At 57.9% G+C, this 25,495-nt stretch overlaps 5 protein-coding genes across 5 annotated transcripts; 1 reads left to right on the top strand and 4 right to left on the bottom strand.

The window, feature by feature from the left end:
- Positions 1-182: 182 nt before the first annotated feature.
- On the bottom strand, positions 183-5,150 carry BO66DRAFT_439361 (uncharacterized protein; the record flags this gene model as incomplete). Its single annotated transcript, XM_025651145.1, has 4 exons — positions 183-3,873; positions 3,967-4,253; positions 4,360-4,740; positions 4,815-5,150. 4 exons carry the CDS (start codon positions 5,148-5,150, stop codon positions 183-185), a joined length of 4,695 nt encoding a protein of 1,564 aa, XP_025503114.1.
- Positions 5,151-5,250: 100 nt separating this feature from the next.
- BO66DRAFT_324907 (acetyl-CoA synthetase-like protein) lies at positions 5,251-17,739 on the bottom strand (the record flags this gene model as incomplete). Its single annotated transcript, XM_025643851.1, has 3 exons — positions 5,251-5,858; positions 5,904-17,136; positions 17,194-17,739. The coding sequence occupies 3 exons, from the start codon at positions 17,737-17,739 to the stop codon at positions 5,251-5,253; spliced, it is 12,387 nt and encodes a 4,128-aa protein (XP_025503113.1).
- Positions 17,740-18,576: 837 nt separating this feature from the next.
- On the top strand, positions 18,577-19,818 carry BO66DRAFT_402270 (uncharacterized protein; the record flags this gene model as incomplete). The annotated part of the gene is made up of 5 exons (XM_025648811.1): positions 18,577-18,805; positions 18,890-19,006; positions 19,144-19,268; positions 19,370-19,439; positions 19,556-19,818. The coding sequence occupies 5 exons, from the start codon at positions 18,577-18,579 to the stop codon at positions 19,816-19,818; spliced, it is 804 nt and encodes a 267-aa protein (XP_025503112.1).
- A 1,057-nt stretch (positions 19,819-20,875) lies between these two features.
- Positions 20,876-22,974, bottom strand: BO66DRAFT_453356 (cytochrome P450; the record flags this gene model as incomplete). The annotated part of the gene is made up of 4 exons (XM_025651989.1): positions 22,454-22,974; positions 21,975-22,390; positions 21,601-21,783; positions 20,876-21,549 (listed from the first exon to the last, which is right to left on the bottom strand). The coding sequence occupies exons 1-4, from the start codon at positions 22,825-22,827 to the stop codon at positions 20,876-20,878; spliced, it is 1,647 nt and encodes a 548-aa protein (XP_025503111.1). The 5' UTR covers positions 22,828-22,974.
- Positions 22,975-23,523: 549 nt separating this feature from the next.
- Positions 23,524-24,127, bottom strand: BO66DRAFT_375873 (uncharacterized protein; the record flags this gene model as incomplete). Its single annotated transcript, XM_025645673.1, has 3 exons — positions 24,081-24,127; positions 23,921-24,012; positions 23,524-23,827 (listed from the first exon to the last, which is right to left on the bottom strand). Exons 1-3 carry the CDS (start codon positions 24,105-24,107, stop codon positions 23,524-23,526), a joined length of 423 nt encoding a protein of 140 aa, XP_025503110.1. The 5' UTR covers positions 24,108-24,127.
- Between the last annotated feature and the right edge of the window lie 1,368 nt (positions 24,128-25,495).

Below are 25,495 nucleotides of genomic sequence, written 5' to 3'. Positions count from 1 at the left end.
ATTCTTTTGAGAGTGGCAAAATCAATCAATCAAGTACATAAGTTTATACCATCTTCGACTCTTAAAAGCAACCGAGCATTTGTTGTCAACTTATTAGATGTTCAAATGTTAGAGAATCCAAATGAGCAAGCTTTATTGTGAAGGGATGTAAGGACGATGGTTCTCCGCCACCCAGAGATGGATCAGACATTCATCGCCCGCTTCAATTCCTCACAATCCCTTGACTCTTGCACGAAGTGATGGAATGGGCCGGGCGCCTGGTACAGCGTCCGTGGCGGACCATACTCCTCGACCATACCCTGGGAGAGCACCACCACGCGGTCAAAGTCGACGACGGTGGCCAGCCGGTGGGCGATCACGATCAGCGTGCGCTCCGTGAAGGCGTCACGGATCCCCCGTTGAATCAGCGCGTCCGTCGCCGGGTCGATGGCGCTGGTTGCCTCGTCCAGCACCACGATCCGGGTCTGTGTGATCAGCGCCCGCGCCAGACACAGGATCTGTCGCTGGCCTTGGGACAGGTTGGCTCCGCCCGGGGAGATGGGATGGTTGAGCACTGCCGCCGATGCGGCAGCATCTTCGCGCGCGGGGCCCAGGGAGAAGTGCACGCGCTGCAGCGCGGCGTGCAGCTCCCCGTCGCTGTAGTGGCCGAACGGGTCGAGATTACTGCGCACGGTGCCCGAGTAGAGCACGGGGTCCTGCGGGACCAGCGCAATGCGCGAGCGCAGAGTTGTCAGGGGCACAGAGGCGATGTCGATGCCATCGATCGTGATATGGCCTCCGCCGCCACCGCCGGCCTCCAGAACCCGAAGCAGAGCCAGCGCCAGCGTCGACTTGCCGGCCCCCGTGCGGCCGATCACGCCCACGTGCATGCGCGGGCCTATCTGGAGGTTGATGTCGCGCAGCACCCAGGGCAGTTCGTTAGCGTATCTGATGGAGAGGTTGTGGATGGCGATCGCCCCCGTGGCTGGCCAGTCGGGGGCTGTAGAGCGCCCTCCGAGGTGATTCTCCGTCTCGATGCTGGCAAATTCAACCACCCGCTCCGTGGAGCTCATGTTGAGCTGCAGGCTGATGACGCGGCGCATCAGGTCCTCCAGCATCTTGCTGTACTCCAGGCTCACGGTGAGGATGAAACCGGCCAACGGGGCGTCGACGTGCTTGGCGGCCACTGCCACGACAATCAGGAAGCCGAACAATGCGCCAATGATCCCAATGCGCCAGGCCGCCCACTGCGTGATCAGCGCAAACGCCCAGTGCGTACGTGCCTGGTTGTCGATCAGCCACAGCATGCGCTCCGCGTATCGCCCGGCCACCCCGAACGCGCGCAGGGTTCCCAGCCCCGCCAGACAGGACCGGTGTAGCTCGAAAATCGGCGACTTGGCCGTGGCTTCGAGGCGCTTGACGTCGCGGGCCGCGGGCAGGAACCGGCGCACATATAACAAACACCCGCCAACCATCGCCAGCTCCAGCACAATCACCCACGCGGACACCAGCACCCCGGAGATACAGATGATCGCCAGCGCGGTAGCTGCCGACAGCAGCGTGTGCGTGTCTCCGGGGACACGCGAGTCGACCAGGGCAAAGTCCGCCGTCAGCCGGTTGAGGATCTGGCCGGTGGGCACCGTGTTCAGCCACCGCAGCGGCGCGTGCAGGATCGCATCGAGCATCGAGTGAAACAAGCGGTGGGAGGCGTTGAGGGCCGCCACATAGACAAACCCGCACTTGCCGGCCTCGAGCACGCTGGCCGACAGCGAGATCACCACGTAGATGGTGAGATAGTAGTTCAGCCGCAGATCCGGTGGCCCCAGCTGGATGGCTGGGGAGCCGAGCCTCTCGTTGAACTGCGTCCAGACCTTCATCCACCACCCGCGGCCAAACAGGGCCAGTTGGGAGGCAATGACGACCAGAATGGCCAGTACCCAGACCAGCGTACCCCCTGAGTGCGCGATGTACTGGCTATAGACGCGCCACTTCACCGAGCCACGCTCGCGGAACTCGTCGCGAATCCAAGGAGACGTTCCAGTGGGACCAGGCTTGCCCTCAGCATCTCCGCAGGAATTTTCAAAGTGCATCATATTTTCGTATCTTAGCGCCTCCTCTGGAGCTACGGCAGGCACCCCGACTGCGTGGCCGGGATGATGAGTCTCCCGTGGACCCAGAAATTGGATCTGGGGAGACGGGACTCTGGCCCCATGGCATTGACCGCTGTCCCGGATACGAAGTACGTACGAGGCATGGGGCAGGCAAAGGGCTTCATGGTGGGTCACCAAGAGAATGGTCCGACCTTGTCCCAGGGGTCCTCGGAGACCCATCTCCAGCAGGACCTGCGCGATGCCCACGTCGACCGCACTGAAGATGTCATCCAGCACTAAAATCCCCGCCCGCGAGTACAAGGCTCTCGCCAACCCGAGCCGCCATCGCTGGCCTCCGCTCAGATTGATGCCCTGGACGCCGACCTCAGTGAGATCGGACCGCTCCATCTGCTGCAGATCTTGGACCAGCGCTGCCGCCCGGAGGGTCTCTTCGTACCGGGCAGGATTCATGGGCAAGCCGAAAAGGATATTCTCGCGCACCGTGGCGTTCTCAATCCACGGCGGCTGCGGCAGGTAAGCGAGCAAGGCATCAAGCACCCAGTCATCTGCCTTAGTGAGGGCTTGCCCCAGCGGGTTGGATGGAACATAAACCTTTCCGGCGCGGATCTCCGCCTCGTTAACAATGGCAGCCAGGAGCAGGCTCTTCCCCGATCCACTTTTCCCCTGGATCAGACTTAGTTCGCCTTTAGGGAAGACTGCATTCACTTCCCGCAGCTGGAAGTGCTGATTCGCATCTTTGCGCGGGGACGGGCCACCGTCGTGCAGCGGCTGCTCGACCGGCCACGCAATCGTAGCCCGCTCAATCACAATCTCCCCTTTCTCTGCGGGCAGCACCGCCCTGGGCTGCTCTGTCTGGCGCAGCAGACGCTCGATTCGCCGGCAGCTGACGGCGGCGTCGAAACCCTGGGTCAGCGCGAAAGGGATGACCGAGAGGGCGACCTCGAGGTTGCCAAAGACGGCGAGCGCCGTGAAGGCCACGGAGGGGGCGAGGGAGCCGTGGAGCCATGCGTACGCGGCCAGGGCAATGACAGAGAGTAGGATCGGCGAGGAGATCCAGAACAGACGCAGGATGATTGTCCAGAGGAAGACGCGGCGCTGGTGGTGCAACTCGCGCGCGCGAATGGCCATCAAGCGGGCCTGCCACTGCCGCTCGCTGGCCGCGCACTTGATCTGTCGGATTCCCTGCAGCGTTTCGCTGGCCGCGGTCACTTTGGCGTCTCTCTGAACCATTAGCCCTGCTTGAGCTTGCCCGTAGGCGCGCGAGGCGAGCAGGTTCAGCGGCATGAGCACGACGGGCGCCAGTAGGCCCAGCACGAAGGGGATCCAGCCGATCAGCCGCACCAGCGCAGTCCCTGCCACCAGCAGGCTGATCCCAATGCCCAGGAAGATGTACGTCCGGGCAACGAACTCCACTACCCGCGTCGCGTCCACCCCGAGCAGGTTGACAATGCCCTGCTCCGCGCTCAGCCGGGGCCGGGGTTTAGGCTGGGGCCGGGTCGTCGCCGCGCGGGATTGGGCATCGGAGGACATCTCGAGCAAGGGAACCGGCTCGGTGTCAATTTCTGTGCCCTCATCATCGGACAACAGCCCCGTTAGATCAACATGCTCTGCATCATCTTCGGCCTTGGGCGCCTTTCCTACCCCGACCGTCTCCGTCGATTCGTTCTCACTCTCCTCATTCGGGGTCCTGATGTCCTTCAGGCTTAGAGACTTGAGAAAGATCAAGGCAGACAGCTGCGATCGCAAGGGAATTTCTAGCAGCGATCCCGTGGCCCAATTGAGTCTGGAGGCGCTCACGCCACGCGTAAGTTTCAACTTCTTCTCTGACTCCAAGATCATCCATCTTCATCCCCTAGGGGACAGAGAGAGAGCATACCGAGTATCCACAAACACCAACACTACCCGCGAAAGCCCCATGGCAATTGCCCACATGAGCAATTCTGTCGTGACACGAGAGACATCTCCCTGGCCCTCAAGGATCCGGAGAATGTGGAAGAGGCAGAACTGGGGGGCGTAGGCGACCACGTTCTGCACGGCGACCAGGAACCACTGCCACCAGAAGACGCGACGATGGGCGCGATAGAGCTGCAACCACAGCGGCGCGGCGAGATCCTTAGCCGCAGACGACTCAAAGTGAGACGTCAGGTGTTGGGACCGATTCTTCTGGTCGACGACCGCCAGGTCATGAAACCCGATTTGCGCGCCGTCGCGCGGATGGTCGAGTAGGGCGTTGATTCAGGAGAATGTGTATCTATATTCCCTCGCTTACAATTAGGCACAGTTTTCTAATCATCGTGCAGCAGCAAAGAGAGGAATGGCATCGTAGGCCCGACCTTTGGAGGAGTGAGACGGTGAATTGACCGTCGACAATGCTACCATTCCGGTATACGGCGGGCCGCCGGTGCATGGACAGGGAGCTCAGGATGACGGCAGAGCCGAGCGCCATTTGCACGCTGAGGTCAATCCATTGCGTCCGGAGACATTTGGAAATCACTTGCTGGGGATCATATCTGGCACTCAGCGCAAGCAATCTTGGACTCAGGTTGAACAGTAGCAGGCTGGCGGAGAGGCCGATATAAATCCCCGTCCGGAAGGTCTGCCGTGGGTGCTTGGCGTGAACGAGAAAGATGCATTGTCCCAAGATCAAGATCTCCAGCGGCATGAAATCAGTTAGCTAGAATCCTTTATTATAAGCCGCGCGAGCTGGACAGAAAACCATCATACCCATGGCATCGAATGCAGATACGTGAGGACCGACCCGTGCGGTGACAGACGTGTTGTCAATGCTGTGTAGAAAGTCATCCCCGTCGACACAACAGCTCCAACCAAAGCGAAGAAGCACAGATACGTCTTGGGCATCATGGTAGTGTACCGCGCAGCAGAAGAGGGCGTAGCTTGTCCATCTGGATCTTTGTATAGAGTGCCCCGTGGTGCATGCGCAGTCGAACCCGCGGATTCCAGTCGGGCCAGTAGAGTCAGAGCGACAATCGCCGAGTTGACGATGAAAGAGACGATTAGTTGAGATGTGGTCGTCATGAACACGCGCAGGGCAACGGTCATGATTGATGCGCACCACTGCCAATACTTGCTTGCTGCTTGACAGCCGATCAAGCTTTCAACAAACCAGTCCACGGTGGGTAGTATTCGATGCTCTTAGGCTTCAGCCTCTAAGGTCTGGCGTAGTGTACAATCGGACCGGTTTTTCCAGCCGGATGCCTTGCCTTTTCTCGGTTTCTCGAAGACTTGACCCATGTCCTCTGAGCGAGAAGGTGGGCAGTCGCAAAGACCCTGAACCCCAGGAGCTCCCCGCCCCGCACCCGTGTTTGATGCGCCAGGAAACGAGGTCCAACGCTAGATGGTGGGCGGTCAGGTGCAGAACCTGGCCGTTAGGGGTGGTAACCAGCTCCCCGGCTAGGATCGGTCCTGTGGTAATATTGATGCTGGAATGCGTGCGGCGAATCATGGCTCTCAGCAAATCCTGACTATCGGCCTCATCTTGATAGCCCCACAGCATATATGATTGGGACACGTCCGGGGAGACCCATTGCCGCCAGCGGCCATGGTCGTCCTGGGTGAACCTTGCCCGCAGCATTGGGTGGCGCTGGACAAGAGCGTCGACCGCAATGCGAAGTTCCGCCATGTCCAGAGTTCTTCGAAGCGTGAGCGTGTGGCTGAGCTGGTACGATGAATTTCCGTCGGGATACAGCTCGAAGAACCGCGCTTGAATCGGCGAGAGCAGGAACCAATTCTCTTCAGCCGCGGCCGTCGCTGCATCCCCGGACACACCCGTATCCGCGGTGGTGGCACTCGTACCCGGGTCAGAGACGCTTGAAGACGGGACCTCGATGCTCTCGATGTCCTCCAGAAACGCACAGAATGAGCCAAGGGTATTGTGCTGCATGATGCTCTGGACTGTCACCTGGACCCCCTGCGCACGGAGGAAAGATAGGACCCGCAGCGCGGAGATTGAGTCCCCGCCCAACGACCAGAAGGAGGTTCCCAGCGCGACGTCAGCCGCTTCGCGATTGAGCACGCGGCACCAGATCTCTTGCACTGTCATCTCCAGCGCCGTCCGGGGCGCGATTTCGGCGTCCCGGTCCAGCGCGGACCGTCGCACGAGTTGCTCCGGAGGGATCGAGGAGACAATTTCTTGCAGACGCATGCGGTCAATCTTTTTCGATCGCGTCAGCGGCATCGTCTCAAGGGGGACATAGACTGATGGAACCATGAAGTATGGAAGAACCCGGGTCAAATAATCATGGATGCGTGACGCGAGGGCCAGGAACGAAGGGGTCTGCAAGAGCCGGATCGTCTGGCCCTGTGGCGCATCCGTCAAAGAGAGAAAGGCCGTCAGACAAGAAGACTGGGCGATGGTTGCCAGTTGGACGACCACGTCCCGGACATCGCCGGACTCCAGGCATCCCATTTTGATCTGCCACTCAATCTCCCCTAGTTCAATGCGTTGACCATGCAGCTTTACCTGGGCGTCTCGTCTGCCGTGGAAGATCAGACTGCCATCGCGGTCGTACCGAACGAGATCCCCCGTGCGATAGACGCGACGACCCGTCCGACCCGCTGTCGACCGAGAGCCACGTTGCAGCCAGCGTGGAGCAGGGAGGAAGACCCGGTCGGTCTGCAGAGGGTTGCGCAGATAGCCCTTGGCGATAATGGGTCCTTCAAACACCAACTCCCCGATGGCGCCGACAGGAGCCAGCTTCTGCGGGTCATCGGGGTCGACGATCCACGGGACGCCGCCGACAGTGTGACCGATCTTGGTCGGCATCGATTCATCCACAGTGGGGTTGACGGCGCAGGTGACGCACAGTTCACTCGGCCCATACACGTTGATTAACCGCACCGTGCGGGCCCATTGCTGCACATGTTGGCCGGACATCGCCTCCCCACCCAGCAGCAGCACGCGGAGTCCTGGCACGCTCGCAGGATCAAGCAGACTGGCGACCGATGGCGTCAGGTGCGCCCAATTGACGCCGTAGCGATTGATGCACCCAGGCAGGTCGTTGGTGCGCTCCATCTCCGACGGCATGCAGATACATCCGCCCACAATCAAGGTCGTGAGAATGTCCTCGAAGCACGTATCGAACGAGAAGGAGGCAAACTGCAGGACCCGGGACTGGTGATCGATGGCGATCCCGGGAATATGACCCGCCGCCCCGGAGCTGTAGGCGGAGTGTGAGATCACCGCGCCTTTGGGCTCGCCGGTCGACCCGGACGTGAAGCTGATGTAGGCCGGACTCGAGGCATCTCGCGGCACGCGCTCCCACTCACCGCGCCGCTCCAGCCCCGCGATGACGTCCGGACTCACGATGAAGTAGCCTTCCTCCAGCTCGGCGCAAATTGACCCGCAATGGGGCGAGGCTAGAACAAGGCGTGACTCAGTCTGTCGGAGTAGGAACTTGACTCGATGTCGTGGATGGGAGGGGTCGATTGGCACAAATGCCGCGCCGGCCCTCAAGACGGCCAGCACGGCCACGATCGCCCACATCGATTTCTCGAACAGCAGGGGCACGTATGATCCCCGCGATATACCGGACTCCACCAGGTAATCGGCAACCTTGCCTGAATATTCGTCGAGAAGGGCATAACTCAGGCGGCCATCCCAACCTTCCACCGCGAAGGCAGCAGGCCGTGCCGTGATCTGTTCTTGGATGGTGTCATGGATGCACTGAGCGGTTGCGGGCGGCACGAGGTGGTTCCATTCCCAGATCTGGTCCAGCTCCTGAGTGGTGATGACTTCGATGTCGCCTACCGTAGTCTCCGGCGCAGCGTGAATGAGTCGATCGAGGACCTGACCCAGCTGGTGCAGCATCCTCTCGACCAGCTCGTGGTCGAACCACGCGGCATCAAAATGCGCGGTGACCAAGGCCGCCCCGCCCTCCTGGACATCGACGAGAACCGTCAGAGGGGTGGTTCGGAAGGTGCCAGATCCCTCAAGTCGCTCAATCACCAGCAGGGAATTCTCCGATACCTGACCATGAGGTTGAATCACGAGGAGACAGTCGAAGTCGCAGAGACGGGCGATGTCCTCGCCGAGGTGTTTGATATTCTGCAAACCAAAGTGTTGAAACGGAATCATCCGCGCGGCCTCAGATTGCACTCGCGACAGATACTTCGCCACCGGCATACCCGGGGGGTCGAGGGAGAGCCGAACAGGGACGGTGGTGAAGGTTGGTCCCACAACAGATTCCACCCCTGGGAGAGCCACATTGCGTCCCGACACTGTCGCCCCAAACACCACGTCGCTGGATCCGGTGTGTTTCGACAAAACCAGAGCCCACGCGGCCTGCACCAGGTTCGAAAAGGTGATTGACAGCGGCGCCGAAGGGACACAGCCCTGGATCTGGTGACTGACGGTCTGCGTGGGGTGGGCCAAATCAGCGAGAGTCGAAGTCGCACCAGGAAAACTGCCAACGCTCGCATTTTCCAGATATGAGCGCCAGTAATCCCGTTGCTCGCCGACCGGCTGGCTCTGGAGATGCTTGATAAAGGTGGCAAAAGACACGGGGCTCGGCTGGGAGACCTGCGGCGAGTCGAGGTCGGCGTACGCCTGCTCGATGTGTCGAAGAACCAGCGGGGCAGAGAACCCATCGTAGGAGGAGTGGTGCTTCGTCCAGACAAAGTAAGCGTGTCCATTCTGGCTGCAGCAAATGGCCCAACGAGTCAACGGGTCCCCGAGACCGATGCAGGATTGTTGGTCAAAGACCAGGTAGTCGTCCAAGGCCACCGCGGGCGCCTGCCAAGTAATGCCTTCTTGATATACCACTTGAATCATGTCAGAGGAAGAGGAGAGTTGGACGATGGAAGTCCGGAGAATCGGGTATGCCTCCACCGCCGCTTCACAGGCCTTTTGAAACCGTGGGATGTCAACATCGGGTTGGATGCGGTACACCTCCTGCGCGATGTACGAACCGGTCTTGCGCACGGAAAGTGCCATTAACCCGGCCTGCAACGGCGTGCATGGTAGAATGTCGACAATGTTCTTTCCTCGCCCACATGCATCCGCTACTTCGGATATGAGTTCATCCAACGGCCCAAGATGTGCTATGCACTCAAACGCCACTGCATTTGTGGCGCGAACTCCGTCCTCCTCCTGCTCGTCCTCCTCGTCGTCACGGACCAGTTGTATCTGGACAGACTTGGCCATGTCCTGGAGAACAGGAGCGTTGAATATCCCGGCCACAGTCAGAGTGATACCGAACCGACGGCTGGATGCCACAAGCCTCATAGCCAGAAGGGAGTCGCCACCCAAAGCGAAGAAGTTATCGCTGGCGGCAATTGCGGACCCGTCGAGATGCAACACCGTCGCCCACAGATCCCGCATTTTGAGCTCTGCGGGGGTGCTGGGCACGACGATCTCCGCCACCTCGTCGGCCGCCGCCATGGCTCCCAGCTGCTCTGGACTGAGAGAAAGTACCCACGCCCGGAGGGCCTTGCGATCGACTTTACCCGAGGTGCTCGATGGCAGGTGCCTCAGCGGGACGAAGGCGGCCGGAATCATATAACTGGGCAGCTGAGCAGACAGATGCTGCGCCAGCGCACACACCGCAGAATTCCAGTCTGGGGCGGGTTCCGCGACCAACAAGGTCGAGTCTGAGTCTTCTTGCCCAGAAGCAGGATGCTGGCCGGGGTGGTGGACCAGAAATGCGGCGAGCTTCCTGCTTTGGCGCGGGTGGCCGGATTCAACAACGTCGACGGCCACCTCCCAGCCTCGGCCATGGGATCGAATACAGTCCTCAATCTCGTTCACCTCGACTCGTTGGCCCCGTATCTTGACCTGGGTATCCTTGCGACCCATGAACAAGAGACTCCCATCGGCACCGTACCTGACCAGGTCACCCGTCTTGTAGAATCGGCGTGGTTTGGTGGAAGAGGGCCCTTGCCCCCTCGCCCAAGACGGGTTCGTGAAGAATTGCGCACTGGTTTGGTCATGGCTGTTAAGGTAGCCTCGCGCGAGCACCGGGCCCTCCAGGACCATCTCGCCGACGAGACCTATCGGGAGGAGGATGTCATGATTTGCCGGGTCGACCACCCATGACAACGCGCCCAGCCCCTTGCCCAGACAGTTCTTCGCGCTGCCTGGCTGCATTTTGCCCCCGATGCAGGTGGTCGTTTCGGCGGGGCCGGAGCACTGATAGACATTGACCCGGCTGACCCAGGTATCGAGAATCTCTTGGGTCACGGACTCCCCTCCCAGAACCAGGGTGCGCAGCGAGGGGACCTCGTCCGGTATCAGCAGGGTAGCTGTCGACGGGGTGAAGAAGGCCCAGTTGGCCGCCAGGCTGGCGATCGCGAGGTTCACGTGGTTCATCCTGTCCATGTCGGAGGGGATGCAGACGCAGCCACCGAGCATCAATGTGGTACAGAAGTCGTAGACCGCCATGTCGAATGCGTGCGATGCGAACTGCAACACTCGCGAATTCTCGTCCAGGCCCAGCGCCGGCCCGTGAGTCAGGGCGCTCGTGCAGATCGCCGCGTGCTGCAGCATGATGCCCTTCGGCGTGCCGGTACTGCCTGATGTGAACACCAGGCATGCCAGATGTGTCGGGTCAGACACGACGAGTGGCTGTCGCAACCGTGGTATGGTCTGGGCGAGATGCGCGGTCTCACGAGAGACCGTGATGACCACCCGGCCCGAGCCATCATTCACGAACAGCCGGGCACAGTCGACGGAGGTGACAATGATCTTGACATGGGCCTCATCTGCAATCCGTCGCAGTCGTTCGATTGGATGTCCGGGGTCCAGGAGACTGAAGGCTGCCCCGGCCTTGAGAACCCCCATCATGGCCACTGCCGTGTACTGGGATTTCTCGAAGCAGACGGGGATTATGTCCTCCGCCGTTACCCCGGACGCGAGAAGCTGTTGTGCCACGATCCCGGAGAGGTGACTTAAATCGCCGTACGAAAGCACGCCGTCCCAAGCCTCAATGGCAATCTTGTCGGGGTGCCTCTGACTTCGGGCTTCTATGTAGTCGTGGACGCATCCAGCAACCATCGCAGGGGCAATACCGTTTGCATTCCACCTGAGGATGGTCGCTTTGTCATTCTCAGTCAACAATGGTAACTCGTCCAATGTAATTTCCGGCGAACTGGTGCAGAAGCAAACAATGATATGCGCAAGCTGGTCCAGTGCGCGTTGTGCTTCGTCCGGAGTCAGTATCCGCGAGTCAAAGTTCAGGTTCATGGCCAGTCGATCTTTGGCCAGGGGGAAGAACTGAAGCATAGCTGGGTACGGATTGAAGGCCGAGTAATCGCCGTGCAGACGCTGGTCCTCTCGCTGGCTCAGCAGGCGTGGTGCATCGCCGTCAACGTGTGCTGTCGGGGTCTGCATCACCAGAAGAGTGCCGAAGTTGCAGGCTGCACGGGTGTCGGCGTTGATCCTCTGGATATCAGGTAACCCCAGATGTTCGAACTCCATCATTTCCAGGGCCTGGCCATGCGCCCGTCGGATGAAGTCGTGCACCGTCCAGGCGAGAGATAGACGCACTCGAATCGGCACCGTGGCAAAGACTGGTCCGACCATTGCATTAATCTGCGGCACGGGGGCATTCCGGCCACTGAGCGTGGCTCCAAAGACCACATCCTGCGAGTCAGTCTGTCTGGCTGCCAACAGCACCCACGCTGCACGCAGCAAAGTAGGCAGGGTGGTGATCTCCTCTCCGGGTCCAGACGGAAGATCCATCTCGCGCACAATCGTCTGGTCAGGTAGTGGAATGTAGTCTGCTTTAGGGCAAGGAGGGTAGCTAGTTGACTGCGCCGCTCCTTGAAGCTGGTCCCTCCAGTAGGCCGCATGCTGATCTCGGTCGATCGTCCCCAGGTACTTGATAAATTGCTTAAATTCCGGCACGGGCTGATCCCACGGGGGCTCGTCATTATACGCCTGGGTAACCTGGTCAAGCAAGAGAGGCATCGACCACCCGTCGTAAATGGCGTGATGCGCAACAAGAACGAGACATGGGCTGCTATCGAGTCGATGTACGATTCCACATTGAAAAAGAGGCTGACCCGACCCCATGGTCAGGTCGGACGTGCGGTTCAAGAATTCTTCCACAGTACCTGCAGGACCCCACGCCAACGAGCCTCGGACTACCACTTGGAGCATTTGATTCTCTAATTGCACGATACGGGTACGTAGGGTAGCCGTACGAGCATAGACTTGTGACCATGCGTGTTGAAAATTATCAAGATTGACGTCGGGGCGCACGTCGAACACCAGCCGTGAAATGTATGTTCCTGGGTTCTTTTCTGACAGCGCCATCAAACCTTCTTGCAAGGGGCTGCAAGGATATATATCGTCAATCTTCTCCGGCAGCACGGAGCAGACCTGCGCTACCTCCTCCTTGATCACCGTAATGGTCTCTCGCGCCAAACAGTCAAAAGGAACCGATGATGCCGGCGGGGCTGCAACAGCGGTTGTCGGCTGATCATCCATCGCGGCAGCCAGGTCACATAGAACCGGATATTGGAAGATCTGACGAACTGTGAGCTTTGGGGCATGCGGGGCTCGACCAGCCAGCGAGACCAGCTTGATGGCCAGGATTGAATCTCCGCCGCGTTCGAGGAAGCTATCTTCTGCGCTGATGGTGGAGGAATTGGTCTCGAACACCTGGGCCCAAAGAGCCTGCAGCTGACGCTCGCTGGCGGTTTGAGGCTCTCGCTTTGAGTGGGATGTGGTCGACGAGAAGTAAAAGATCCGTTCCGTGGGCATCGTCCCGGCAATGGACTTCAACTTCATCCGGTCCACTTTCCTGGACATGTTGACGGGCAGGACATCCAACGCCACCAGTGCGGATGGAACCATGTAGGTAGGGAGGGCGGCGCTCAGGGGATCTCGCAGTGCGTCGACAAATGACACGGCAGTCTCCCGGCTCAATGCCCCATGGGCTGGGTCACTGCAGACGAAGAGGACAATATTACCATTTTTGCTGCCGCTTTCCAGCGTGACAAGCTCACAGACGACTTCGACATGTGGTGGCAGCTGTTGGCGCGCATGGTACTCTACCTGGCTGAGCTCGATCCGATGGCCCCGGAGCTTGACTTGGGTATCCTTGCGTCCGAGAATATGGACCGTCCCATCGGGGTTATATCGCGCGAGATCTCCGGTCCGGAACAGTCGTCGAGGGCCGTATCGCGAGGCCGGCAGCCACGCCGGGTTGTCAATGTACACCTCGCGGGTCTTGGTGGGCTGGTTGAGATACCCCCGCGAGAGGATGGGCCCCTCAAGTACCAGCTCCCCGACAGCCCCAGCCATCTGTAGCTTGTGATGATCTGCGATGTTAACGATCCAGCTGAGGCACGCCACGCTATGCCCTTTGTCGGACGCCATGGAATCAGGCTGCTTCTGTTTGAGGTGGCTCTTGATGGCAATCTCAGCAGGACCATATTCGTCTAGCAGGGTAACATGAGATACCCAGAGGTCGCGGTCCACGTCTGTGGAGGCTTCCCCGCTCAGAGAGAGGATTTTCAGATGCGGTAGAGAGTCTGGGAATAGTGTTCGGGTGAAAGATGGGGTCAGTTCGGCGTAGTTGACTTGAGTGCGATTCATGTAATTGACCAGGTCATTGACACGATCGTGGTCCGAGGGCACGCAAACAACTCCACCCACCAGCAGGGTCGTCCAAATATCCTCGACGGAAACGTCAAAGCTGTAGGATGCAAACTGCAGGGCGCGCGAGTCGCGGCTGCGAAACATGGAGGGCATCCGGTTCACCACGCCCGATATGTAGGTGCGATGCTCGTGTACAATGCCCTTGGGTACCCCCGTGCTCCCTGAAGTGTGGATCACATACGCCACGTTCTCAGGCTGAACTCTTACGGTGAGTGGGCTCTGAACTTGCGGAATGCGGTCTAGGAGCGCCTCATCGACGACCAGAACACGCTTGCCCTCTGGAAAAGACTGCGCAACCTCCTGGGAGCATAGGGCTAGCTTGGCCTGGACATTGTTGCTGATCATTCTAATCCAGGACGCGGGGTGACCGGCGTCAATGGAGGCGAAGGCTCCTCCGGCCTTCCACAGGGCCAGCATGGCCACGATGGTCCATTTCGACTTGCGAAAGCAGACTGGCACGATGTCCTCCACTGCGATGCCCTCGGAGCCTTGCAAGAGATGAGCTAGGCTGGTCGCGAGCTCATCCAACTGCCTGTAGGTCAAGGATCCATCCCATGCATCAATAGCCACCGCATCCGGATGGTGCTCCACCTCGTCCCGGAAGACATCATGGATGCATCGGTTGATGGTCGGCGGCAGGGTCGAGTTCCAACCCCAAATCAACTCCCGATCGGATTGGCTCAACAGATCCAGGTCATGGATGCACGTCTCGCTGCTACTCTCGGAGCCAAGCAAACGACATACGTGCTCTAGCTGGCCTAGGATAAGGTCGATCTGGGCCGGTGGAAGGACTTGCTGGTCAAAGGTGGCTTGACACGAAGCCCCACCGGCCTCCAGCAAGGCACATTCCAGGGTTAGAGCGTATGTCAGGGACCCATCCCACGCCTCGACCTGGAACTGCTCCCCCAATAGCTCCTGCTCCTCCCCCTCATTAGAGGAACGAATGACTAGTAGAGTTTGGAAATCGCAGGCGTGCGCAATCTCCGGGTCTAGGCGGCGGATATTGTGCAGTCCAAAACTCTCAAATGGCATCATATCCACCGCGTGAGCTTGGACGATTTGGAGAAACGTGTGAACGGGCTGGGACCGGTCAATCTGCAACCGTACCGGCGAGGTCGCAATGGTTGGCCCGATGATATCCTCGATATGGGGCACTGGGGACTCTCGCCCGCTCACTGTGGCCCCAAAGATCACATCGTTTGTGTTTCCGTACTGGGTCAACAGTAATGCCCACGCTGCGCGTATTACAGTTGCCGTTGTGAATGAGGACCCCTTTGATCGAGGAGCGAAGGAGATCCTTCGGCGGATGATTGAGTCTCCAATAGGTTGGTATCTCGGGTATGGAAGAGGAGGCCAGGGCAAAGCTGCAGCTCCAGCCAGTTGGTGTCTGCAGTACTGGGCGGTGCCCACGTCCCTCTCCTTCTGGAGGACATACTTGATGAAAGAGCTGAAATGGCCATGGCAAGTCTCACGGGTCGCTGGATGGTTGCGATATTCTGCTTCTACCATCCGCAGAACCGCTTGCTGCGACCAGGCGTCGATCAGCGCATGGTGGATCTCCCACGTAAAGAGCCTTGGCTCGGTATCGTGTTGCCTTGTCACACGATAGTGGGTGAGCCGCTCGCCCGAACGAAGCTCATGCGGACTCTCCTCTTCAGATGGCGGGGACCTTGGGATGGCCATCATTTGCCAGTCAAAATCGTTTTTGAGCACGACTTGGACAAATCCCGCTGAAGTGTGAGCCAGCCGAGTTCGAAGAATAGGCGTCTTGAGGACCACCATCCGCCATGCCCTCTCGAGTCGCTCTACATCAATGGTGTCCGGCAGGGACATCCTGGATGAGATGATATAGGTGCCTGGATTCCTCAAAGATGACGAGAAGAGACCCGCTTGTAGGCTGGTACAAGGGTATATATCTTCGATCTCAGACAATGAGATGGATGTGGTGGAGATGATCTCATCTATGATACGCTCCTTCAGTAAAGGAGTTCCCTTAAGCAAAGCAAAAGGCAAAATCTGTTCAGTAGCTGTCTCGTCTGTAGACATGGGTTCGGTTACCAGAGCCATGCTGGAAAGATGAGGGTTCTTGAATATTCCTTCTACCGACAGGCTCACTCCTGCACGTCGTGCGACAGTCACCAGCTGGATCGCCGACAAGGAGTGCCCGCCTAAACTGAAGAACTCGTCATGGGCTGAAATGCGGTTGGCCGGTACATTGAGGATCTTCGACCACATCTCTCGCAGAAGCAGCTCCTCAGCAGTCAGCTTTACAGAGGTTGGATCACTGGTTTCGTGACTGCGCGGGGCCCAGGTTGCCAGGTCTGCAACGCTCAGGGAGGAAGCGAGCTCATGTAGTCGCGGTCGGTCAATCTTCCCACTCGCTGTCATTGGGATTTCAGCGAGGGGGAGAAATGCAGTGGGTAGCATGTACTCCGGAAGAAGTGAGGAAAGACGGTCTTTCAGTCCTGAACTTATTGCATCCAAGTTTGTGCCGGGAGTCAAGAGGAAAGCCACCAGTCGAGCCTCCTCCCCGTCGACTGCTTTGAGCTTGATAGCCTCTACGATCCCGACACTGGGCAGGGATAGGCATTGATCCAAGGCGCGCTGGACCTCAGGCAATCCCACGCGCTGGCCCCGAACCTTCACAACACTGCCATTTCGGCCGTGGATCCTAATCGAGCCGCCGGTGCCGTACGAGGCTTTATCTCCTATCTTACACCATCGCGTGTCTCCACGTGGGCGGATTGTTCGACTCCAGGCCGGGGGAGGGATGAAATTGTCGGCCGTCTTCGATTCTTGACCGAGATACTGCAGTGCAAGCCCGTGGCTCTCGATCACCAGATCGCCGATTTCGCCAATGGGACACAATTCCTCGTGGTTCCCAGCCTTCACTATCCATGCCACTGCGCCAACGGGCTTCCCTGCCAGAGGACCCGCCACTCTCTCCTCCTTCTTCTTCTCCTCCTCCTCCTCCTCCTCCTCCATCTGACGATAGGGATGGTTGATACACAGGTTCGTTTCTGTAGACCCATAACCCAGAACCACGTGTGCGAACTGGGACCACTTCCTCGCCAATTCCTCGGAGACCCGATCGCCGCCGATTCCAATGACCTGCACCGAGGGAACATCCTCGGGCTGGATGGAGGTCAGAAAAGCCGGGGTGGCATGGATTAGGGAGATTCCGTGATCGCGAATGAAACCAGTAGGGTCATCGAGTCGCTGGGATTCCGAGGGGATGCAAACCTGCCCGCCCCAGACCAAGGTCGTGAAGATCTCGTTGGCGCACACGAGCCAAATGTAGGCGGCAAACTGCGCCACGCGCGACTGGGGCCCATACTGATAGCTCGGGGCGACCCTCACACTCACCGTTGCGATGGCCCTGTGTTGGATCAGGACCCCAGTGGGTCGGCCTGTGCTGCCCGACTACCTCACTCGGTTAGCACGCGGACCTTGCTCGGCTTGAGGACAGTCGAGGCTTACTGTGTACATGCAAAGAGCCGGATCGGTCGGCGAGACCAACCGCTTCAATGGACGGTCGTCGATAGGCAGGGAATCCACCAGACTCTGATCCACCGCGACCAGTCGCGTCTGCAACCGCATACCTGAGAGGCGGTCGAGAAGCGAGGTCGAAGCTAACAGCACCGTGGGCTGGACCTGGTCCAGGACCTCCAGCGTGCGACTGGCAGGCTGGGACCAGTCGAGCGGAAGGAAGGCGCCGCCAGCCTTCATGACGGCGATCATCGCGACGACCGCCCACGAAGACTTGATGAAAGCGATGGGCACGCGTGAGCCGGGCAGGACCCCCTGTGCCCCCAGCCAGTGCGCCAGGCGCGTAGTGACGGTGTCCAGCGCGGCATACGTGAGCCGGCCATCCCAGGCCTGGATGGCGGGCAACGTGGGTTGGAATTGCGTCCGGAGATGGATGAGATCATGGAGAGTATAGTCAATAGCCTCGGGACAGTGCGCATTCCATGCCTTGATGCGAGTCCAGTCGCTCTGGCTGATGCCGTAGAATTCGGTGTTCATCGTGTGTGGTGTAGGGCCTCCCAGAACGGAGTCCAGCCGGAGCAGCACTGTGGTCTGTCTTGTCTCTCTCTTACTCCATAGAACGGAGCTCGACCCTGAAAATAATAGTCCAATGCAACCCCGCTGTCAGAGTCAGGGAGTGTGGTGTCTTGTGCTTCACTGCTTCATCGAATTGCACCCCAGCCGTCTGCGCAGCCGCTATCAGCTTCGCCTCGAGATTATCGCGTTGTTTTTCGTGTCATCAACCAACAAACACGTTCACCTGGAGGTAAATTATGGTGGAAACTAACGTAGGTAGCTGATTGGAGGAGTGAAGCTCTTGTCGGCTGAATACAGAGAGGGAGTGATACAAGTTAATTAATAGGTACATATGCATGCTCATCTGCATCTACATATACGAGCTGCCGACTTCGGCGAAGTGTGGAGACGGCATGTGTCACAGGGTATCGACAACATTTATTGTGTTAGGTACAGAGGGTTGTTGCATTTCATACGATTGAGTGTACTAGCTAGGTACTGTACCGTACTGTAATTCAGGACAAGCACCTTACCGTACTGTACTATACTGTTACAACGGCTTACCAACCCTGACCAGTGCTGTCCCTGCGATGTCGAAATTGGACTGATCTCACATCCACCCAGTACTGGCAAGTGCAGTGCAGTGCATGCAGTCTGACTGGTATGCCGATAGCAATAATCTTTCTGGTCGGTTGGTCAGTACTCAGTACACAGTATACAGTCCAAGGTCTTTCTTGCTCCCTTTCGCCCCTCCTGCTTTCCTCCTCTCGTGCCAACTCGAATCCAGTCCAGGGAGGAAAAGTCTCATCCACCTCAAAAATGATCAAGGGCAGAACTCAAGGCCGGTCCTACGCCTACAGTCGGCTGGGCTTCCCGCCCGGAGACACTTCTCAAGGGTTCAGCTGGAGAAGATGGTGTCGGTTCCCCTCTCGCTTACCGTTCCTGACCCTGATGAACCTCACCTTGATCATCGGGAATGCCATTTTCTACGTGAACAGCCGCACTTGGACGGCTGCGATGAAGAACTACTGTCCGGACCTACCAGAGTGTAAACTCACCCCCCCTTCAGAATAGGGCTGGTGGGAAACAACAGCCCCGTGTGCTCTGCTGACTGCCAGATCTTGCCACATAGCGCCGCTGAAGACGGGCATCTACTATGAGCCGAGTGTCATGGACATCTACGCGTACAATCCTTATGGCGGCAATCCACGACCCGAGCTGGAAGAAAGCTGGGATAATCTCATGAGGAGTATGCAGTCCCCCGCATCCTCTGTCTGCCTGCTAGGATGCCGGCCTCCACCCCTTCTCCTCCGCCTTGTCTCCAACTCGATCTTTCACCACCCAACCTCCCCCCTCCGAGTGCTCTACAAAATCTAACCGCGACAGAATCCTTCTTCCGCGGCACGAAAGACGAAATGATTCAATGGGGCGAGTACGGCGACGACTCCATCGAACTGGAGAACGGAGGTTACCTGGCCTATCTCCGGGTGTACGGGGAGCTGCACTGCATGGTCGGTCTCTCTCCTTTTCATTTGTGTTCTGGTTGTCTCTCGTTGTCTCTTTTCGTTCGCGTGCGATGGATCTCCATTGGTAACCACGTTCTCCATCTCAGGACTGGCTGAAGCGCCAATACAGCCGTGAAGACGTGCGGATTGCGAAGAACATCACCGAGAAGGACCGCGGTGAGTTCCGATTCTCTTTCCCGTCCCCTCGTCATCATCCCGATTTCCTACAAACGGGGGGGGGACGTCTGGGTGAGACAAGAAAGACTGACTGCAAAAATCCCCACTCGATCCAGACCACTGCGTCAACGTCCTGCTACAGGGCGTGCGGTGCCGCGCCGACGTGGCGCTCTCGGGCTGGTTCCTCGGCGCAGACAACGAGCATAAGCCGCTCATCAACCGCACGGCGGCCAACCACCTGTGCGTCAACTGGGACAGTGTGGAGAGCTGGCTGGCACCGCGCGCATTGGAGTTCCGCGACGGGGTGCCAGAGAAGTCGGTGACTCCCGAGGGGCATGTTGAGGACCATGCGATGTTACAGCGCAGTCGATATCACTGAGCCTCGATTTTGTGGACATAAGGGGAAGACGACGAGGGAGAGGGCAAGAGAAGATGTTGGGAGTGGGTTGGATGGCGACGTAGCAAATACAACTTGGCTCGGACTGGTGAAGGAAATAAATGACATTGGATCTAGTTTATTCTTCTTGAGTCTTTTTTTGTTTGTACTGCGCCAAAATTAAATTCTTCAAGCGGAGATTGCCTGCCTGGTCTTCATACTCGCTCGGATCTCTGCAGGCATCTTAGGGCGCGATTGCCAACGGCTTTGACCATAACAGTCCAGAAAAATGACATTGGGAATAAAGGCAGTCCAGGGATTACGTCTCCGTCGCTTCTTGCCTGAATGCTCACCAGTCAATGCGCCTTCTGCCCCGACATAATCAATCGGGGTCGTTCTTGGACGGAGGCAGCCATACTCCGCTCCCCTAGTCCGCAGTCACGGTTCGAGAAGGCGACCCCATCACGATACCGTAGCGTCTAAACCGCTTGACAAGTCACCCGGATCTGTGTGTCTATTCAGCATGCAATCCATCGGATATTAGAGGAGAATCAAGATACCCTTGAATTGCAAGTGAAATGGAAACTCCGAGAGAGTCCTAAGCGTGGGTAGCTGATAACTAGTTAGCCTCTGCGTCAATCACCACATCCCGCAGAATTGGAGCTCAGCAGAGAGAAAGAGGAGTCAGACCCAAAAGTGTTAAAAATCCATTCCTGCAGGGTACTAGACAGGAGGGTGGGGTGGAGTCCCTGCTCACGTCTCGCATTCGTGGGTAAAGAAGTATGTATGGACATGTGTATGTATTGGAACCTGGTATATGTGTATGTGTGTCTGTATGTATGGACGTGTGTAAAGATGTATGTATGTATGTTTGTATGTGTGTATGTATGTACGTATCCACGGTATCAGTGACAGTACAGCAACTGATGGCAGACTCAATTGATTCACCCCCGCATGCACGCCATGCAGATAGTCCCTATAGTTCCGTGAAGATAAGCACCTCACGCAATGAAGCCATAGATTATCATAACTACAGCCCTCCAAAGTTCCATCTCACCCCCTACCGCGGTCGAGACTGAAACTCCACGAATGGGCCGTCCCGCTGGGCCGTCCACCGGTCGAGCATTCTGTATTCTTCCCCTCCTTTGCTCACGCCGTCGCCCTGCCTTTGGACCGATGTCACATCTGCATCTGCATGTGCATCTGCCAGCGTAGCACCAGCACCAGCACCAGCACCAGCACCAGCACTAGCACCAGCATCAGTAGCAACACCAATGCCAATCTCCCGAGCACTCGGACCTTCCCCGACCCTCACCTGCCGACACAAGCGGATGCGATACCGTCCAAGCATCCGCACTACCAGCGTCCTCAGCTCTCCATACGCCAGCGACTGTCCCACACATCCGCGCGCCCCAACCCCAAATGGACAGAATGCCTGGCGCGCCCGCCGCACAGTGGCGAGCGTCACCCCCGGCGCCGACCCCACCATCCACCGCTCCGGCCAGAACACCTCCGGCTGCGGAAAGTACCGCGGATGGCGATGCAGCGCGTACGCCGCCGTCGCCACCACCGTCCCCGCCGGCACCACAAACCGGCCGCGGCCCAGCGCCATCCCACCTCGCAGCACCTCGCGCGGCAGGGGCCCGGGGATGGGCGGACTGAGGCGCAGGGCTTCGTCAATGCATGCATCCAGGTACGGGCATTGGGCCGGTCTGGGGCCCGGGAAGCGGACCTCTGGCCAGTGGCCGGCATCATCATTATTATCATCATCACCATCATCCTCACCGCGGAGGCGGGGACAGGCCGTCAGGATCTCCTCTTCAAGTCGGTGGTAGGCACCCTCATTGTGTACGAGGTAGTGGGTGAGAGCGGCCAGCGCCGTGGCGACGGTGTCGGCGCCGGCGACGATCAGAGTTCGACATTCCGCCCAGATTTCCGCCGTGGACGGTGGGGATGATGCACTTGGTTCTGGTTCTTGGTCGTCGGGGAACCGGTGGCTGTGGGTATCGCTATGTCGTCTTCCACTGAGCAGATGAAGAAGCAGGTCGCTGTGCTCCTCGGGTGAGGGACCGGGGACCCCGACCTTCGCCATCCGCTGACACGCCTTCTCTTGGCAGAACAAAAGATATGCTCGTCGTTTGCGCGAGAGCTCTGGGGACCAGAGCGGAATGATTGGTAACGCACGGAGTAGGGGGAAGGTGCCGACCTGATAAGCGTATCAGTCTGAGTCTTTCCCTGCACAGTGCCTCGAACGGAAGGGTAGCAATTGAGGAGGGGCACAAGAGGGGGGGTAACCACCAGCAGGGCCCAGTAGGAAGTCGCCACAATCAAGTCCATAATGTACCGATTGGCACAGCTAGTGAGCATCTGAAAGGAGCCCTCCCCAAAGACCAGGTCGCCGAGGATGTCGAAGGCCACATGATCCGCCAGCTCCGACATGTTGACCGCAGGCGTCCATCCGCTCTCTGCATCGGCGTTGCGCGCTAGCTGTGTGACGAAGATGTCGATGCATTGGTTGATACGCCGCCCCATCGACTTCAATGCCCTCTCCGTCATGGCGGGGGCAAGCACACGTCTACGACGAGGAATTAGCGCCCCATCCCAGCTGTAGCTACCTGCTCGCCGCGGTTAGACGCACCTCTTCCGTGCATGCAGTGACTTGTCAATGCTCGTAAATGTGCTCCAGGCGCCCTTCTGGGCTACAAAGGCGTGGTAGAACGACGACTTCTGCACGTTTGCTCTAGTCCCGTAGATTTCCTGCAGTCCGAGGTCGCTGGCGACAGACAGGTAGTTGGGCCCGAGGCGCACATAATCCCAATACCGTGCATGACTCCGAGCCTGCATCAAGTGTCGGTCGCCCCGCCAGGCGTAGTAGAGCGCGTGGAGGCCAGACACTTTGGCCGGCCATGGGCCGGGAAACTGGGCAAGGGGGTGAAGATAGAGCCTGTAGACAACGATGCCGGTGAGATAAAGGACAGTCGCTAGGCATAAGGTCGTCAGCCAGTGGAACATTGCGATGAAGTACGGGAGAGGTGTTTGAAGGTCCAATATATGTGGTCGTCAAGGAATCGGCTGGTGAAGGACAGAATCTTTGTAGCCGCGGGGGTCGAGGGAGCATATAAATATATGTGGATTTGCTGGAACGCTAATGTAAACCGGAAATTCGACACGAATAGTCAGATCTAGCAATCAGGGCTGAAGACTCGGGCGCTATCGTCATCTAGAGCCAAGGCCATGCTGCTGGCCTCCTTCTTCTAGCTTCCGACTACTTCCTCGTCCCCTGTCTCTTCCTACTTTTCACCAACTAGCGACGTCATGATACATCTCAACTCAAGGAGTGCCATCTAATGCATGGCAGAAACATCATTGATGCCCTCATAGTCAACGCTGGCCCGAATAAAGATGGACATGTTCCCTCTTCTGTCGCCGGCCACAAATTATCGGGGAACTGATAACCGCCCAAGCTGAGCACGTTTGAGAGCGTCCGATGGCTACCTAGCCATTGTATCACAGCCCCGCCGCGGCGGTATGGACTGTCAAGGAGTGCAATAGCTGTCTCTTTAGGATCACGTCTAGCCAAGTCCGCATCAACCTTCTTCATTCTCATTGTACCTCACATCTCAATACACTCAAAGGTCATAAGCAGATGGCAAAATTCCCAACGTCACTCATTCAGGCATGCCTGACCACAAAAGGACCCAACACCGCTCAAGCCGTCTTCCAGATGATATGCAAATAATCCCCCCCGCGACCCTCATTGATGTCCCCTGTCATATGGCTATACCCGAGCGCCTGGACCGTAGACAGCTCGACCTTCTCCGCCCGCCGCAGCAGCTTGACGTCGACGATGGGGGCGCCCGTGCCCTGCAGGGTGTGGATGTAGCGGTAGGCCCCGCCCGCCCCCTTGGCCAGATCGTGGTAGTCCTTGTTCTCGTCCTCCTGGACCAGGACCTGGATGTCGGTGAGGGCGAACTCGGGCTTGGAGGTGTGGCCGACGACGATGTAGACAAATCTGGTTGCGGGTGAATACTTTGAGGTGGGGAGTGGGGTGGGATGGATGAGATGGTTTTGTTCGTTCGAAAATATGAGGCTAAGGAGCGCTTACTTGCCACTGAACCCGGCGTTGATGTCGGGGTTGTTTCCGTCGATGATCTGGATGCAGGTCGGTGGGATATCGTGGTCGTCGCGATAGTCGACCTGGATGTTTGGGTTAGTTGGGTGGGCTGGGAGGGGAGGTGAGGGTAATAGAAGGGAGGACGGCGTACGGTGAGGCTGTTCACGAAGCGAGACATGTTTACGTGGTGGGGTGTTTCCTTTGGGGGGATCTTCGAAGATATAAAGCTAAAGCGGATAGGCGTTGTCAGAGATGTTGTGCCAACAGTGATGCTTCAACTCCGTGTCCAGGCGACCAGAAGGTTGTTTATATAGCCGGAAACGTTGCCCGCGTCAGGCATATTTGGACCCCATTCACAGCACATCATCGGCGTCGCCGATGCCAATCCTCGTAACTCGGGTATGTCAGTCAACCTCAGATACATTGTGGGAGGTGCTGAGACTGTTGATATACATAGTACGAGGTGACGATGGGTTCTTGGGAGATCTTGGCCCCTTTCCCCAGCTTTTCGGCTCCCCCGGTGGCTTTCGTATTGCTTCTTGGCGCATACAGCTGAACTGCCAGAGCCTCATTGCATGACGGTGGTGACCCCAAACAAAGCGATGCCACGCTCGCGTCTTACGAGAGGGACGGGATTCATCTGACAAGTATGGTAATGCTCATGAGGATTGAATGGCATGGATGACGTCTGCCCAAAAAGAGCAATGAGGTGTGTGAGGCATATGATGACTGAGCAGGAACCGGAGTGTGAGAGGTCATTTCAGTGCTTCTACGGAAACAGTCCATTAAAAATAGCGTAGCATGGGCAATGTGCTTGACATCGGACTTGCACACACACTACCTTTGCACTCTTCCTTCTGCAGGCCAGGACGGTGATGATTCAACCTGATGGTCAACACACTCGCATCTTTGTGAGGGCGGACCAAGCTGCTCATGGCGTGAGGTGTGCCAAATAGAGGCTGCGCAGCCCTGGTTAAGGTCTGCTATATCGCCCAGCAGGCGCAATCTGGGACGTTATGCCGGCTGCTGCCGCGCCGCCTGCCATTCTCGCCTGCCATGCTGGGCTGGGGGGGAGTTGCCCGCAAAGAAGGAGCTGCCAAAGGAAAAGATCTCCCCGTTTTTGCCAATCCAGAAACATGAGTACATTCTCTCAACTAAAGAGATAGATTGTCTTACGTTCACGTTGCACTCGGCGTCCTCAATGTCAATTCCATGCAGGTAACATGTCTAGTAGTAGTGCGGACATCTCGCTTTTCCTTATCGCTGCATGTTTTTCGGGTCAGAAATGCCGTTTGTCGTCTTTATTCCGTGCCTTATGTGTGCTAGCCAGAGAATAGCCGGTCTTGTCGTTGAACCTTGAGGTAAGTTTGATGATACTGTTCTCGTAATGACCTGGGACATCTGGTCTGAGAGAGTGTGATGCTGGCGATGGAATCGACTCATATCGCCCGACCTCCCGTTGCCCGGCTTGTAGTTTCCATGCCGCAGAAGCAACCACGAAGCTATTTCGGGCAGTATATCATGCGTTAATTCATGCGTTGGTTCCTGACTGACCAGAGGAATCGG

This window comes from Aspergillus aculeatinus (genome assembly GCF_003184765.1).
Source record: "Aspergillus aculeatinus CBS 121060 unplaced genomic scaffold BO66scaffold_29, whole genome shotgun sequence".
NCBI classification, from domain to species: Eukaryota; Fungi; Ascomycota; class Eurotiomycetes; order Eurotiales; family Aspergillaceae; genus Aspergillus; species Aspergillus aculeatinus.
Note: the sequence above shows the minus strand (reverse complement) of the source record. Positions and strands in the feature narration are given on the sequence as shown.